This window comes from Rhipicephalus microplus, chromosome 1 (assembly GCF_043290135.1).
Source record: "Rhipicephalus microplus isolate Deutch F79 chromosome 1, USDA_Rmic, whole genome shotgun sequence".
NCBI classification, from domain to species: domain Eukaryota; kingdom Metazoa; phylum Arthropoda; class Arachnida; order Ixodida; family Ixodidae; genus Rhipicephalus; species Rhipicephalus microplus.
Window position 1 is genome coordinate 151799053 of NC_134700.1, and position 17622 is coordinate 151816674.

A 17622-nucleotide genomic window follows, 5' to 3' on the forward strand; every position below is an offset into this window, starting at 1 on the left:
CAAGGAGGTTAGCCAGTTGTTACCGGCTGCCTACCCGGTAAATAAAAATACCTGAGGTTAAGTTACTGATGCCTGGAATCTATTGACGCTGTTATCACTTCACAAATGCAGTCACAAATTTTTTCCGGAGTATACTTGTTATGCGCAGTTCTACACCCAATGAAGGCTTTAGGTATATATCTATGCGTTGTATTCGATTGCGCAAAAGAGTGGCAAACGGGGGCTGAATGCGAAGTTACTTTACCGCCGCTGAAGATCATGGCTGTGCGTAACGGACAACCGTTGCGAAGTGCTGCGCTTGGTGGATGGCATTGATCAGGCTAAGCTCACCTTCAGTTCTCATCGTTGGCCGTGTGCACATACGATGACGGGCTGAGTGTGCGCGTTTCGTTGAAAAACATGCGCCGCGTTGATACCATGTGCGGAAAGGAATTTGAAAAGCAGCAGTTTTTCGTTTTTTTTCTGCCGATAAGATCAAAATAGATACTCAACACCAATAAGCACTCATTATGAGATAATTAGCATCTCTTTTTGTTTACGGGCACCACAATGCACTAGTTTAAATATATGGGTGCTCGATGAAGATGAACAATTGTAAGGAACGAAAGTTGTAAGCTCATTTCGCTCAGAACAGGGACACGTGAGCTTTTATGAAGGTACGCAGTCTCGAATTTACAACAAACTCCGCCGTTCTGAAGTGCAGCTTCCGAGCAGGATGTAACTACCAGAGCCACAACTGTGCGGAAACTGTGTGAAGAGAAAATTGAGCAATAACACGTGTAAATGATACATCACAGAGATCTCGTTGGAAGCAGATTTATCAACACGCGGTGATGCCGCGGTGCACGTGCTTGTGAGGTGGCAACACGCACGTCGGCAAATACGCTTTCGTCGGGACTCTTTACTACTTCTCTTATGAAGAAGTAATGGTTTACTACGGGCTAAACGTAGTACAAGCTGTTGCCAGTAGTGGCAAGAACGTGAACATGTGCTCAGCTCTGTATGAGCAATCCGCTATATATTGTCGCAGTAGAACGCGAACAAAGCACAAGTACGCCTTGAGGCAGCGAAAGCAACGTGTTCTCAACAGCTGAGCCACCAGATCTTCTTCGTTCTCGCGTCAAGCCAGAGGCCCACTACCTGGTGTCCGCTGAATCCCCCCATCATCGTTTTTGTCCACATGTATACACGGGTCATTTGCCTCCCTCTCAAAGAGCATCGACCCGATGCGAAGTCAATAATGCAGTTTTTTTTAAAGATAAGTATCACGTAATTAATCGCTGACGTAAGGCTTCATGCGCACTACGTGAACGAGTTCAGGATGGTGCTGGCGACGCTTGGTACTACACGAATTGTCGGGAACAACTTCGTAAGTGACGTCACTCAGTTGTCGCAGCACTCGGTATGGCCCGAAGTAGCTTCTTAAGAGCTTTTCTGATAGTCCTTGTTTCCGTACGGGTGTCCAGATCCATACTTCGTCGCCAGTTTGATAGACAACTGCTCTGCGGTGAGCATTGTAGCGGCCTTCATCGTACTCTTGCTGCTGGCGGATCCGTAAACGTGCCAGTTGTCTAGCTTCTTCCGCACGTTCCGTAAACGTGTTGGCGTCTGGGTCGATGTCGTCACTTTCGTGCAGCAGCATTGCATCTAACATAGTTCGTACTTCTCGTCCATGAACGAGGCTGAACGGGGTCTTGCGGGTCGTTTCTTGCTTGGCCGTGTTGTACGCAAACGTTATGTATGGCAAGATTTCATCCCAATTTTTGTGTTCAATATCTACGTACATCGAAAGCATCTCTTCAATGGTTTTGTTCAGACGCTCCGTCAGCCCGTTTGTTTGTGGGTGGTAGGCAGTGGTCTTACGATGCGTTGTTCCACTCAGCATCAGGACGTGATCCAAAAGAGCTGCCGTAAATGCGGTTTCTCTGTCTGTGATCACGACGGTTGGTGCACCATGCCTCAGTACAATATTTTCGATGAAAAATCTTGCCACCTCCGCTGCTGTACCTCTTTGAATAGCTTTTGTCTCGGCTAAACGGGTCAGATAATCCGTCGCGACGATAACCCAGCGGTTTCCTGCAGTGGAAATAGGAAGTGGGCCCAAAATGTCCATGCCTATCTGGTAGAATGGAGCTGTTGGGACCTGCACGGGTTGCAGTAGGCCAGCTGGTTTAGTCGGTGGTGACTTGCGTCGCTGGCAGTCGAGACGGGTACGAACGTGGTGCTTCACGGCTGTGGTTAGTCTCGGCCAGTAATACCTTTGCTGTACTCTGGCCAACGTTCTCATGTAACCCAAATGGCCAGAGGTCACCTCGTTGTGGCATGCTTTGAGTATTTCGTTACGAAGGGCTGCTGGTATGACGAGGAGATAGGCGGATCCTGTCGACGAAAAGTTTCTTTTGTAAAGTACTTCGCCCCGTAAACAAAACGATGACAATACTCTTGCGAAAACTCTTGGCGCCTTCTGAGATCTGCCTTCCAAGTAGTTAATTAAGCCAAGCAACTCAGTGTCGTCACGTTGTTGCTGCGCAATGGTGGTCGTGTCGAGAACACTGAGAAATGCCGTTTCCTCCTCCTCGGGTAGGGTTGCCGACTCAATGGGTGAACGGGACAGACAGTCCGCATCCATATGTCGCTTGCCTGACTTGTGCACGACCGTCATGTCAAACTCTTGCAGTTTTAGGCTCCAACGCGCTAATCGGCCGGTGGGATCTTTTAGATTAGTTAACCAGCAAAGGGAGTGATGGTCACTAATAACTTTGAAGTATCGGCCATACAAGTAAGGGCGAAATTTCATTACTGCCCATACTACGGCGAGGCATTCTTTCTCTGTTGTTGAATAGTTAGCCTCTGCGCGTGTTAGCGTTCGGCTTGCGCAGGCGATCACTCTTTCTGTGTCCTCTTGCCGTTGCACAAGCACAGCCCCAAGACCTACATTGCTAGCGTCTCTGTGAAGCATCGTCGGGGCTTCTTCGTCAAAGTGGGCGAGCACAGGGGGCGTTTGGAGACGTTGACGCAGGTCTTTAAAGGCAGCTTCCTGTTCTTCTTTCCACTCAAAGGCAACATCATCTCTTGTGAGACGAGTTAGTGGCGACGCGATGCGGGCGATGTCTGCGATAAACCGGCGATAATAGGCACAAAGGCCTAGGAAGCGTCTGACAGCCTTCTTATTGGAGGGTACTGGGAACTGTGCGACGGCGGCAATTCTTCCAGGATCGGGCCGGACGCCTGCGTTGCTGACGACGTGACCGAGAAACTGAAGTTCGTGAAAACAGAAATGGCACTTTTCTGGTTTCAATGTTAGGCCCGCGAACCGTATGGCACGTAAAACAACTTCCAGCCTTTTGAGATGCTCGTCAAAAGTGGTCGAAAACACTGTAACGTCGTCCAGATAGACTAGGCACGTCTTCCACTTCAATCCCGAAAGTACCGTGTCCATAAGCCTTTGAAAAGTTGCGGGTGCGGAGCACAAACCGAAAGGCAAGACTTTAAATTCGTATAAACCATCTGGGGTCACAAAAGCGGTTTTCTCTCGGTCTCTTGGGTCTACCTCGATCTGCCAGTATCCACTTCTCAAGTCCATGGAAGAAAAGTAGCGAGTGTATCACCAACGTCACTTCAGTCTCTTCAGAATCAACGGGGAATGTGATAGCGAATCGATCTACTGATACGACCTCCCGTAGTAGTTCCTATCAAGCTATCAATACCTCATATCTAGCTAGTAATGCCTCCTATTCAGGGTCAGCAGCTGGCGAGACAACGGCTTGGCTGAAAGGTACGAACTTCACATCGAGTACCGACCCTCACCAGGGTAGGGTTGCTGTTGGCTCAGACTCAACAAGCAGCAGTGCATCCCCATGGTCAAAACCCAGGAGCTTTGTCAACAGTTTTTCTCCAAGCACCAGCACTATTACTTTAGACTCGAGGAGTTTCGAGATAGAGACGGTGGAGAATATACAATCGACAAGAACGACGACGGTGGCATATTATTCTACAAGAAACACGGCTACCGTAAGCGAGTCGGCGGACATAATAAGCAGAGCGCCCGACTCTAGATCTATGAACCGGAGCAGTACAGCAAGAGAAGCAGCTCCCTTGAGCGCAGCCTTATCCGGGAGAGCATCCTCACATGCTTCACCAGCCACATCTGCCATAGACGAGCGTGCAGACAGAAGCAGTCTTGGGGAGCTGATGTCGGATGCCAGAGGAAACTACAGCACCTTTGAAACGGGAGTCGCGTTTCGAGGCACGGTTTCAGAGGCAGGCGAAAAACCGGGTCAATCGACAAGAAACAAGCAAAGCTGGTTGGTCGGAGATTCTTGACAAAACACAACAGCGACACCAATTAGGATCGGCAAAAACGTCACTACGATGGTGCACATCAACAGTTCACTGTCAGTGAATACAAGCGGGCAGTATCGAAGTCTCATTGATTGAAACAAGTTATAATGTTGCGGCACGTTACCTATTCTACGTCGAGTAGCGTTACATCTGAAAGTTAACGTTTTTCTCTTTTCTCTCTATGGTGGCGAAAGTAAAATTTACGTATCCGCAGTCTGTGCTGGTCTCAATACTGGTTATGCGTTATTTAATGACTAAAATTAACTTCTCGTTTTGTACATTATATGTATCAGTGACTGAATCAAGAGGGCCTATAGTTCTGTTGTTCTGCTTCGTCCTATATGTCTTCGCGTTTCGCGATAATAGTATGTATCATACGTCTAGCACAAGCCTTCACTCTTTAGAGAAAATATTTTCTTCTAATTTTGATAACAATTATGTGGGGTTTGACAGACTGAGGTTTTATAACTGCTGACGCAAATTGTTAGCTACATTGTAGTTCAGCATTTTTCATTTTACATAGCTGAAGATCCATCAAAATAGGTACATTTCGCAGCAGAGTGGTCATGGTCGAGGTTTTATTACCACCCAAACATTCTGTACAAATAATTAACAAGAGAAGCTGGAACGTGTGGCCCCTAATAAGTGTTCACCACCTGTGTGTTTCATTGTAATTTTTAGAGGACCACTGCGGTTCTGGGATTGACCAAATTTCTGTTACATATGCACTCTTTGCCTGTGTATATAATAAAGAAATTGTGTCTAATAAGAAAAACGAGCCCTTAAATTTACATTTTCCTTTTTTTAATTTAATGTATGTAAGGAGAGGTTCGTCACTTTTCTTCATAAGCGCTGTAGGAGCTTACAGCAGCACTGTTATGGTTCAAGGGGGAGCAACATAAAAGGCGAGAGAACGACTCCACAGAGGAAGAAAAAAAAAGATGCAGTAAGATTGTGGGCAACTGTGAGCGCAGGTTAGCCAGATGAGGACAGAGGACGTTCGAGGACAACGAGAGACTTTTATATACACGAAGATGGACAAAGGGATACACACAACATAAACTCACACAGATATACACGCGCTCACGGTCCTACGCGAAGGGAGTTAATGTTCTTGTTCGTTCACTCACATTCTACTCTTGGGGCGTGAACGTTGCGCTTGACCTTGAGCTCTCTGGTAGTCGGGAGGCGGTGTGTCTTGTGCTTGCGGAGTTCCTACCGAGGCGGGGCCCGGTCTAGAAGATAACCGCCAGGGGCATCCCAGTACGGTGGTCAACGCCTGGGCTTGCCTGTACACCACCGAGAACAGCGTATCGCCGACTGCCGCGAACAGACCTGGGACAGCGTCTCGCTCCGAGACCAGAACAGCAGCTGGCCGTGATGAACGTTGCTTCAGACCAACGTGGGGGTCAGGTGGGGCGATGCCCAGTCCAGGACGCAACCGAGGAATTTAACACCGAGACGAGGCCCGGACACGGAGGGTCAGAACGAGCAGCCGGGGCGTGGCCCGAACTTGTCCTTGCTCTCTGCTCTCTGGGGTTAGGTGGGACGATGCCCAGTCCAGGAGGCACCCGAGGACTTCAATGCCGGGACGAGGCCCGGACACGGAGGGTCAGAACGAGCAGCCGGGGCGTGGCCCGAACTTGTCCTTGCGCTCTGCTCTCTGGGGTTAGCCGAGCTGTCCCCGTGGCTCGGGAGCTTTTCACGTGGTACGCGCACGAGCACGCGCATAGGCGCGCTCATAGTGTTAGCGCTATCACCATCATGATGATTCCCGCGCACCTTGAAATACTCAATCGGCCCCGCACACCGATTTTCTACGTCAAATCATGACGCACACTCTCCAGGGCAGCGTTTTTACCACATCTTCCCCCCAGTTCAAGAACAGCGAAACAGTGGGATAAAAAGGGTAGGCATGTTCATAGAGTAGACTGGAATGTCCAAGTGTCTCGCCAGCACCATAGGGCACTGTAATATACACTCAAAGATTTACCGGTATAAAAGCGCACTTTGGCAGCGGTATTCTTTATCATCGCCCATCCACATCGACGGATGACAGTGAAAAAAATAAAGAATAATAAAAAAGGCAAAAATATGTGACAAGATTGTGCCACACCTAAAAGAATCTGTACACTTTTCAAATGTAACTCGACTTCATGTGCCTTGGAATAACATTTCAGCTCTTAGGTTGCCATATTAAAAGCGTACAGCTGGTTTCACTTAGCTGACAAATATTCTCGGTGACTGTGGTTGTTCGTGGACCCAGGAACTCGGACGCGCAGAGCCGTGACCGTGAACCCAGAAAATACATTATCAAATAAGACGGAGCACAACTGAAAGACATAGACAACTGACACAATACGCATAAACTGAACACATTCAACGATAATGTTTTGTCTGTGACGATGTACCAAGGGCGTCCACACACGGAATGCACGGCACCGCACGCTCGAGACCCGATGCCTAGGCCAACGACCACTCACTCATGCCGTTGCGGCGAACACAGGCACCGGGCAGCACGATGAATTCATCGAGTCAAGCTTGGAAGCATCGACGCCCAGTAAGTCGGGCAAACATTATGTCAGCGCGGGGAATTGGTTCCGCATGCAGTTCAAAGTCCATGGTCGTGTCGCAGTTCAGTTCACAATCGGTCTACCAGGTCTGTACTCTTCCTCCTTTTCTTCCACGTACTAGCGCAGAACCAGAGTTCTTCCTTCCTATGTGCTTCTGTGTACCGCGGTGGCTTCTCGATGTTCATATAGATATAACAATATTCGATCCAAACATCGGGGTCTGAGCGCCAGGCTACGTAGTCCAAAGCACGCCATATCTTTCGCTTGTCTCGAAGTTCATTTTCCTCCGCATGGTACAGAGTACCATGTTTTGGGCTCACAGCGTTCCTACCTCCACTACTACTTTTGGAGTTCCGGCCCCTCTTGCTCGAATTATGGTCATCTTCTGGCTCTGTTTTAGGGTTTTTCAATGCCACTCGCTTTTCGTTGGGCTCCGAAGCAAGAGTCTCAGATGCGCATGACGTGCTCTTTGTATGGCCGAGAGGTTTCAGCTGACCACTGCAGAAGCCATGCTGCTCTATACTTCCGTCACCTTCAATGCCATTACGTATATGCTTAACACATTCACTTGCAGATCGTGTACACAGAGCTACATCATCATGTTCTCTGACATACGCTTTTTCGAGGGTGTCTGACAGACTTGTGTCCACATCATGGATAACTATCTCATCCTTGAGATTATTGACTTGGTCCTCTTCATTAACCTCCTTAAGCGCTACCCTATTTGCAATTTCTCGGATTTCCAAGATAGCTGTGCTGATCTCAGACAACAGCTTCTCTCGTTCCTGTCGCAAACGCACACGCTCATTGCCATTTTTGCACATGTACCGCAGTTCAAAATCAATTCTCTTTCGTTCCTCATCAAGGTCTTCTTGCAACATTCGCTCTAAGTCGGCGCAAGACCACACGGCCTCCTCTCCAATACAAAGCAGTCTTTGCACGTTTACAGGCATCCTGTGTGCGACCAATTCTCGCCTGAAAGATGTTGAGTGCCGATCCTGGCAAGGCCCATGTCCGTTCCGATCGCGTGCAATTTCTCTAAATCCATCGGTTCGTCCCGCCCGTCTGGCTCTCGGAAAGAAGGTAAGGCCGATATATCCTGGCAGGCTCGCCAAAATTTGTGGGCAACTGTGGGCGCAGGTTAGCCAGATGAGGACAGAGGACGTTCGAGGACAACGAGAGACTTTTATATACACGAAGATGAACAAAGGGATACACACAACATAAACTCACACAGATATACACGCGCTCACGGTCCTACGCGAAGGGAGTTAATGTGCTTGTTCGTTCACTTACATTCTACTCTTGGGGCGTGAACATTGCGCTTGACCTTGAGCTCTCTGGTAGTCAGGAGGCGGTGTGTCTTGTGCTTGCGGAGTTCGTACCGAGGCGGGGCCCGGTCAAGAAGATAACCGCCAGGGGCATCCCAGTACGGTGGTCAACGCCTGGGCTTGCCTGTACACCACCGAGAACAGCGTATCGCCGACAGCCGCGAACAGACCTGGGACAGCGTCTCGCTCCGAGACCAGAACAGCAGCTGGCCGTGATGAACGTTGCTTCAGACCAACGTGGGGGTCAGGTGGGGCGATGCCCAGTCCAGGACGCACCCGAGGACTTCAACGCCGAGACGAGGCCCGGACACGGAGGGTCAGAACGAGCAGCCGGGGCGTGGCCCGAACTTGTCCTTGCGCTCTGCTCTCTGGGGGTTAGCCGAGCTGTCCCCGTGGCTCGGGAGCTTTTCACGTGGTACGCGCACGAGCACGCGCATAGGCGCGCTCATAGTTTTAGCGCTATCCCCATCATGATGATTCCCGCGCACCTTGAAATACTAAATCGGCCCCGCACACCGATTTTCTACGTCAAATCATGACGCACACTCTCCAGGGCAGCGTTTTTTACCACAAAGATATACGCATAACCATGCATAGTATAGCAAGGAAGGGAACGAATATGGGAGGGTGAAAGCTTATAGTCAATCAGGCCTAACTAGGTGACCACTGGCACCTCTGTGACTTGTCCTTGGTGGACTCGGCGCAGATGCTCAAATTATGTTCTTGTTTGTATAATCTGCCAAACGTTTTTATAGAAAATAAGAAGAAGAAAAAAATGGGAGATCCTACGTACTGTGTGAATCAATGATATGCGAAGCACGAATGAGGAAGGTTGATATGTAACTTTAACATCACCACAACGTTACGAAGTAGAGGTAAATTAAGCCGTAGGCGACTTCCGTGTCATGATTATCATGTTTGGATATGTCGTTTGCTTTCGTCATCTATTCGTTGTGCCAAATTCAGTATATGTGGAGCTAGCGAAACGGCCGCGAGCATGCTATGAACGTGGTATGTTTTCATGTTCTTGCATGACATGCGTGTCTTGATTATCATGTTTGCACCAATCCTATACTTTCGTCAATCATTAACGTCGCGTAACACCGAATTTGGTATATGTGGAGCTAGCGAAACGGCCACGAGTGCATCATGAAGAGCCCAACATACTCCAACGTGGTGTTGATGCGCGCGCACGCTGGGCGCAGCGCCGCTATGCGTTACGAAAACGCGGGAACTCTATGGTCTCACGCCAGGCGCGACCAGCGTGACCAGCGGCCCGATGGCAACCAGTGTGAAATGCGACATGCTGCATTTCGTGCTGATGCGTTACCCAGACAACACTGCGTCTCCCTCTTTTCGTGACGAAGGAACGCCGGACGCGCTGACACACGCACGCGTCAAAGCAACGCGGCGCGGCGCGCGCTTGCGAGTACATGGCAGGACCGGTGCCTGGCGTGGCTATACGCCGGCGTGACGTGACGAAATGAACGCCAGCGCGCACGCGCGCCGTGTCACGTCGAAGTGTATTTGCGCCTTGGCGTTGGCATATAGCCATGTTGTCACATGACATGCAACTCGTGATTGTCATGTTTGCACCAGTCACATACCTTCTTCATCCATTCACATCCCGTAATACCACATTTTATACATGGGAAGCTAACGAAACGGTGGCGAGCGCATCATGAGCGTGGCATGTAGCCACGTTGTTACATGACACGCATCTTATGATTATCATGTTTGCACCAGTCACATTCCTTGCGTTGTTCATTCACATTCCGTAATATCATATTTTGTATATGCGAAGCTAGCGGAACGGCCGTGAGTGTATGATGAGGGTGGCATGTAGTCATAATGTTACATGACACGCATGCCATAATCGTCATATTTAGACGTGTCATTTACCTTCGTCGTCCGTTGGCGTCACGAAATACCGAATTTGGTGTATGTGAAGCTAGCGAAACGGCCACGAGCGCATTATGAAAGTGGCATGTAGTCATGTTGTTACATGATACGTATGTCATAATTTCCATGACAGGGTCTGTCGCTTATGTTGGCCATGCAATCATGTCATACCATACCAGTTTTGCAACATGTCATGTGAACGAAACGACCGCCGGAGCAGCAAGACCATGAGATGTAAATCATGAGATTATTGACATACATGTCATACATAGTTTTCATGTTATGACTATTCAAATATATTCTTCCTACAGACATGTTATGCCATACCAAGTTTGATATCGATATCATTATCGAAACGGCCAGGAGAGCTAAAAGTCGTACGCGGCTAGATAATAGATAGATACACTCAAAGTCGCGGAAGTTCGCTAATAAATGCTTCGCATTTAAAAAGAAACATGTATGTGAGTTTTTGACGATTATATTTAGAGAGTTAGAAAGTAAAAAAAAATAGAGAGTAAACTCCACACCGCGGCAGGTATGCCGCAAGATTCTCGCGGTTCAGCCACGTTTGATTGCATTAAGTTACACATGTAAATTCGTGTTCGGTGTCTGTCGTTATCGTGGGAACGGCTGGAAACATTGAAGTATCAACCTTATATTATTGGCACAAATGTTTCTACCAACGAGCATTACATAAAAAGGAGAGGAGGAATCACTGCGCAATCAGAAAGAGAGGATGCTTAAGCTCCACTAACGCCAAACCGGGGAGGGGCGAAGAATCTGTATGCACCGATGCCTGCCACAATAAAGTCTGTCCTATTTGCTGCTTCAGACGCTACAAACCACCGTCGCTTTGGAAATATGTTTTAATAGGTGGCGTTTCAAATACGTCAGTTCACCGTACAGACGCACGTCTGTGTCTCTGATTTTAGATAAGGAACGAGGGACTGGAGCGCCTTGGTACATTTCGTCAGAGATTCTGAAACCCCTGCTAAGCCTATCATAATGTTAGTAAGTAGGAATGTTTGACTCATGATAGGCGTAGTATGGACTGGTGCCAAGTAGTGGGACTTACCCACTACTTGTCAGGCGTACCCGGTTATGAGGGACGTTTATGACGAGACAAGTGGAGACGCTATAAGGTGCTTCCCCCCGAAAAAAAATGTTTTGGCTGTTGGTTCCAGACCTCGGGTCCTACACTCGGAAGCCTGGACTACACGCAAACGGCTCCTGTGTACGAATATGTCTCAACCATATAAATGCGACACACTGGCCAAATAAAACAAATTAAAAAAAACCTTTCGCTAATGATGAAACTGGCTAGCGTTCCAACGCAAGTGAGTGATACCGCAAGTTCTTCAGCCGTTTGCGTGTTGCGGCTTTTAATGGCGGCGGCCGATACGAGGGACCTCAGCCGTCGACGATCGAGGTGACCGCCGCGGCCGACTTTCCACTTGCCGCATACACGTTCACAACTGACTTGCTGTCCATTGAATCGAAGCGTTTGATTAGTGCTGGAGCCTGGTGCTCTCTTTTTCTCCTCTCTGAGTTGGCTGAAATGTCGGAAAGCGCGGGATCTTGCCGGAAGTTGTAAGGGTTCCGGCCAGTACAAGGCTAAAAAAAATTGCCAGATCCCACGTATCTCGGAATCGACGTTATGCAAAGCATGCGGAGGGAAGGTGACCGTGTTGCTATTTTTTATTCAGTGACACTTCATAAAATTAGGCTAAGTTAATGTACAAATGTTGAAGAGTTGCAGATGTTTACATTACCAATCGTTTGCACTTGCGCAACGATACCAACTATAGAACGTGTGTAATAGCTACACCAAAAGATGATATGAAGTGCTGATGCTCGCGAGGATGCAGGCCCTGCACACTGCTACATAAATACACATCAGCGCATGAAAACTAACCACAATTGACGTTAACCCGATGTGACGGCTGTATGTAATGTTTATAAAAATGTGTAGGCAGCACTTCAATCACTTTTGACGTTTCAATAATATTAGCGTCTAGTTAAAAAGATGTTCCGAGAGCAGGCGTAGCTCTGTGGTGAAATGCTTCACTGCCACGCAGAATGCCTGGGTTCGATTCCAGCTGGGACCCTGACATTTATTCTTTGCATTCGTCGGGTATAAGCTAGCTATGTCGGGTATTTCTCAGCGCTCGCGCGTTATAATTGTCCATGTGTCCTAAGTGTCATTCACCTGTGCCACACACCCGCATACCAGCGGCACATACCCGGCACTGGGTATGTGCCACTGTCTGGCGGGAAGTGTTTGACGACGTACACGACATGATTTTGACATTATTCTTATCTTGACCAACGCGTCATATTCGTCAAACCATCTTATTCTAACATCCTTATTTTGGTTCACGCCAAATTAAGAGGGTGACCACAAGAGCACCCAAACGTAAGCGGCTGGATAGACAGACAGACAGACCCTCTCAAAGTCGACGAAGTTCGCTGGGAAATGCTTCGCATTAAAACAATCTTCAAGCAGAGCACACACGTTTGTTTCTGGTAATGAGGTGCCCCACAAGCTAGCCCGAGCATTCTACTTTCGCCTGAATGTAGAGCCACTCTACTGCCGGAACATCATCGAGCGTCTGCAGAACTACACGGAGAACGTCGAAGATCACTTGTTACGCAGGATTGAGGTGCCGCTTTCGTGTAAAATCCTAACCAATAAAGATGCAATCGCGTTATGGCGCGATTGCATCGGTAATTCGCAGTCTATCTGTATCCTGACAGAGTGAAAATAAACTTCACTAATATTTAACAAGTTGACGTTTCAGAAAATCTGGTGCCAGCGTAGACGACGTTCTGAATGGAATCGATCTCTCTCTTTTTTATTTCTACTGTCTCTCTCTCACTTATCAGAGTCATTGCATCTTATGCCAGTCAAATCAGCACACGTGCTCGGAGAGCGACGAAAAAGAGGAAGAAAAATTGAAGAGGAAGACGAGGAGAGCAAGTATATGGTATATTACTATGATAATTTTCTACGTAAGACACATGTCTAACCTCGGACATACCAGCTATCCCGTAATATTGTTTCAGTTTACACGATCGAGTTATTGATACGTCGCTGATCACAAAATTCAAACGTACAGGAGAGGCGTTTGCATCTAAGGCCGGCCACGAACGCCCTCTAAAAGCCACTTTCTGTGGGTTTTAAAGGGTATTGCTTGAACCCCGGCATGCATTCCTAAATCGTTAACGTACATAATAGGTATAGAAGCCCTCGTCAGGTGCCACGCGCCTTCAGCTCTTGTACCCTTAATAAAACGTATGAAGGGAAATTCAGTAAACCAAATCGTAAATCTCCCACCGGAATATTTCGCTAGAGTGAATTTCACTTTTCCCTGGCACTGCACATGCTCGAAGAGGAAGCCGGTCGAGAGTGAACGTGTTGTGAATTCGGACCTCCAAAGCCTTATACAAATATCACAGTGCACCTCTAATTCTTAGATGCCTCATTAAACGGAAAGTTGAGCGTCGGCGTTGAATATCTGAACGCGAGGAAGTCCAAAGATGATGATCGTCATATTCACGTGATTACATCACTATTTGATGTAATCTTAACGTTATATGATAGTGTCATTCCATGATATCGTTGCTTATTCAAAGTAGGCTGATCATGGAGCCCATATAAACGCAGTTGTGCTCCTGAGGGGTGCGAGACAGTGCGTCGACTTTAAAGAAAAAGAAGACGAGTTCATGTTCGAGTGATCCTAAGCCGATGCACAAAGAACCCTGTTATTGCATCGTAATATTTCAATGTATCTTCGGCACCTTGATTCTTGTTAGTTACTGCTAGTTACATAGAATTATAGGCTAGCTAAAACCCCTCCGAATGTCTCCTTCCGGAAACAGATATAGTTGAAAAGAAAATGAAGACGAAGAGCATTGTCGCCTCGAGGTCATCGAAGCGTTGTGAAGGATCAAGCTAGCAAGCAAGCGTTCTGAGGAACCTTCGCGATGTCTTTTAATGCTGAGTCCTCCCGACGAGCAGCCGGTGGTGACGTGCCAGCTTCCATCGGCGACACTGCACCACCTGCTCCAGCTCCAACAGGACGTCGTCAGGGAGTCCGGGCGCATCCGATGACTGTGCAGCCAGTGCTGTACAGCAGTGCGTTGAACGTAAGTGTCTGATAATGTTGTAGATCGCCACACCGATGTAAAGGCGGAAACTAAATATGCGTTTGACCAGTCACCTTCAGGTGCTCTGGTGGTGCGTTTTTCTTAGTACTGGTCCAAATCGAACACTCGAAACCCATCTTGGTGGGAGAAATAGGCGCAATAGAAAGACTTACGCAGACAGCATGGAAGGCGAAGACTATATGTGACCTTTTTTTTGTCACGCTTCTCACCCACATAAACTTTGCAGGACCACCTAGACAGACGGGTTATTTTCGCTGGGGCGCACGTTAGCGCGGTCTATTCTTTCAGAAAGGAATAGGATTGCGCAGAAAAAAAACACATCACATGTACTAAAGACTAGGACGATGATACCTCTTCAGGTGTCGTCGTCTGTGTCCTCGGTGTACTGTATTCTTTGCGCAATTCTCCCATTCTGAAATGCTTCACCTAGCCCCCAAACACCCGTGCTAATGGACAGTGCATTCAGATAGCCTGGTTTTAAATGAAAGCAACCAAGAGAATGTTGAGGGACGCAAGTCCCTTTTTATTTAAATTAGTATTCAGCCCTGACAATTCAGGACAGATGACGTCTAATGTCTATGTGGTTACGTTCATCTGAAGGGAATAAAAGCTTCAGTGGTGGTTATATTATACAGATGCAAAATTATTTTTATAGAGAATCCATGGAACATGCATGCATTCTCTCACTCCATTACCGACAGATTTTCGCTCTGTCGTAGAGGGAATGGAAGCGTAGCAGAAACCAGTCGACCTTACCATAACGATGCGAAGGGTAGGAATATAAGCTTGTTGATACATCTTCATTTTAAAAGGAAGCGCATTGAGGAACGTGTATTTTTTCACTAGTGTGTATAATCTGGTCTTTCGTCATTCTGTTTCATCTCACTGCACTCGTTCTGCGTATTTGAACTCATTTCTGAACCATCACTTCTTGTATTTCTCTGTGCTAAAGCTTATTGGATTGTCGCAGAGAAACTGCATGGCATGAAATGTTTTCCCGGGTTATTAATCCTCAAAAAGCAACCCAGGCTTTAGAGGATATTACCGTGTCGTATTAGGTACCTACATGAAATATATAGCAACTATTGTTTAATACAATAATATTGCTATACGATCGCTCCCCTACATCGAAATATGTTGTATTAGCACGGCTCATTGGGCTACAGCTGGCACCAGGGGCGTAGCCAGAATTGTTTTCGAGAACGTTTAACCATACTTTATGTTTGTTCGTGCGTGCGTTTTTATGTGTGCTTGTAATTAGGTAAGAAAAATAGAAAAATTCCCGAGGTTTGCACCCCAAACATCTCCGCGCCCTCTTGGATACGCCATTTGTTGGTATTTGTTGATATTCAAAGGGTATGGCACGCACACAAACACTGACACTAGAAAACCGACGCAAGAAGCACCTTTATTCGCAACGCAGCACCTGCTTTGTTTGTGTATTTCTTCTAGTGTTCGTGTGCCCGCTGTATTAGAATAAAATCTACTTCGACTTGGCTTTTTTTTTTCTTTTCACAGAATACAATTGGCTCTCGCCTTCCCCTCCTCCTCCTGATTTTCAAAGGTTTCTGCACGTGACGTGGTCCAGCACTGTCTCCGTGATTGGCTTATCTTTGGCCAAGCGGTGACGTCATAGAAGTTATAAGACATCATACTCTAGAGCAGGTTATTAGCAAGGATTTTTTTTGAAAGGGAGGGGGAGGTCCACTTGTTGAAAAACTCAAAAAACACTTATATTGATTATTTATTCTCAGTAAAACACCTCCCTACCAAACTTCAATAGGAGTTGGTAAAAGGAGGGTGTGTTTGGGGGGGGGGGGTGTAGTGTTCTCCTTCAGCTTACAGGCCTGATCTGGAGTTAGCTTTTCTGACGCCATAGCAATAGAATTCCCACACATGCATTGTATTACATTAGAGGGAACTCAGTAGCTAGTGTCTGGGCTATAGCACGCGACAGTTTAGCCAGCATGACAATGATGGCTAGTGCAGATATGTACCTATAGCCTTCATTTTTTCGACTTCGTTCGGCTTCGCGTGGCCTGGAGCCACTTTGTCACGATACGAAGTTCAGCAAATGTTTAGCAGTTGCGATACACCAACGTAATCTTTCAGGCTCACCCATTCAAATCGGGACACAAAGTTTACACGGGTTCATTCTTTAAGTTGAAACAAAACCGAAACACTGCAATAAACAAGGCCACAAGCGCACTCGAAACCCACAACCATAAAGACTAGGCAAATTTCCCATGGTGGCTGAATGATCGCAGCGCCTCAGTCTCTCTCTGCTTAGTTTCGGCAAGCTCTGTGGTCGAAGTGACGTAAAAGAGTTTGAGGTCTGTGTCATCAGAGATGACGTCATCTTGACGCCACCTGCAATCACGTAACTGTTTAGGTCGTAGGTGTCAACGCCGAAGTCGACAGTCACTTCTCGCATTTTATGAGTGCAACTAAACCTATCAATTTCATACCTTGAAGGTACTCATACTGAGCCATATTAGGTGATGCGCCTGTGCGCGAATGGGCGAGGGGTATTGTGCCCCTCTTGGTCTTCCGCAGTGCAAGAAGGCTAACCAATGTGACGTAATAATAACGCGAAACGAAACGTGTCGTAGTTATACATTCCAAGTGAGTTCTGTTTCTCGCAGGGTCCGGGGCCTCTTTTCCCGTCGGTAGAGTACGCGACGCCCGGCCGAGCGCCCGCTTCGTTCGGCCACGGCAGGACCAACAACGACAGACAGCGAATGCGCCAGGAGATAATGGCGCTCGCCCGTTCTCCAAGCTGCTGGCGTCCACTGATGGTCTTCGTCTTCAGCCTGGTGATCGGGGCCATGCTGGCGCTGGCCACCTACGGTATCCGGGGATCCCGCCTGCGCCGTGGAGGAGGGATGCCTCGCCGCGGCAACGGCACGTACTAGGATGATGCGGAAGAACGCGGATGAACCACCGCTTGCACCACCACCTTTGCCATGGTAAAATTGGTAAACATTGGCCGTGGCGACGACGGTCCGCGCTAACAGCGGTCAACAATGGTTCTCCGTCCTCCACTCTCTTTTTCTCTTTCACGAAGTACTAATAAATGCGGACGAAATCGTCCCTGTGTGGGTACTGTTTTTAATTATGCGATAGCTTTGAAAAACTCACTTCCAAGAAATTACGCTGTCAGCGTCATTGGTTATGAGCAAAAAATTATCTTCTGCGCGACCGAAAAGTCGACAACGATGCAAATATCTGAGTGGGGATCAGACCCAGGTCGTCTGCATTGTAAGAGGGTGTTCTATCACACAGCCACGCGTCTGCTGGAGAAT

The 17622-nt window shown here is 47.7% G+C and overlaps 1 protein-coding gene across 1 annotated transcript; it reads left to right on the top strand.

Annotated features, from left to right (window-relative positions):
• Nucleotides 1-14065: 14065 nt before the first annotated feature.
• LOC142768864 (uncharacterized) lies at nt 14066-17392 on the top strand. Its single transcript, XM_075871297.1, has 2 exons — nt 14066-14296; nt 16963-17392. The coding sequence occupies exons 1-2, from the start codon at nt 14135-14137 to the stop codon at nt 17230-17232; spliced, it is 432 nt and encodes a 143-aa protein (XP_075727412.1). The 5' UTR covers nt 14066-14134; the 3' UTR covers nt 17233-17392.
• The last annotated feature ends 230 nt before the right edge of the window (nt 17393-17622 follow it).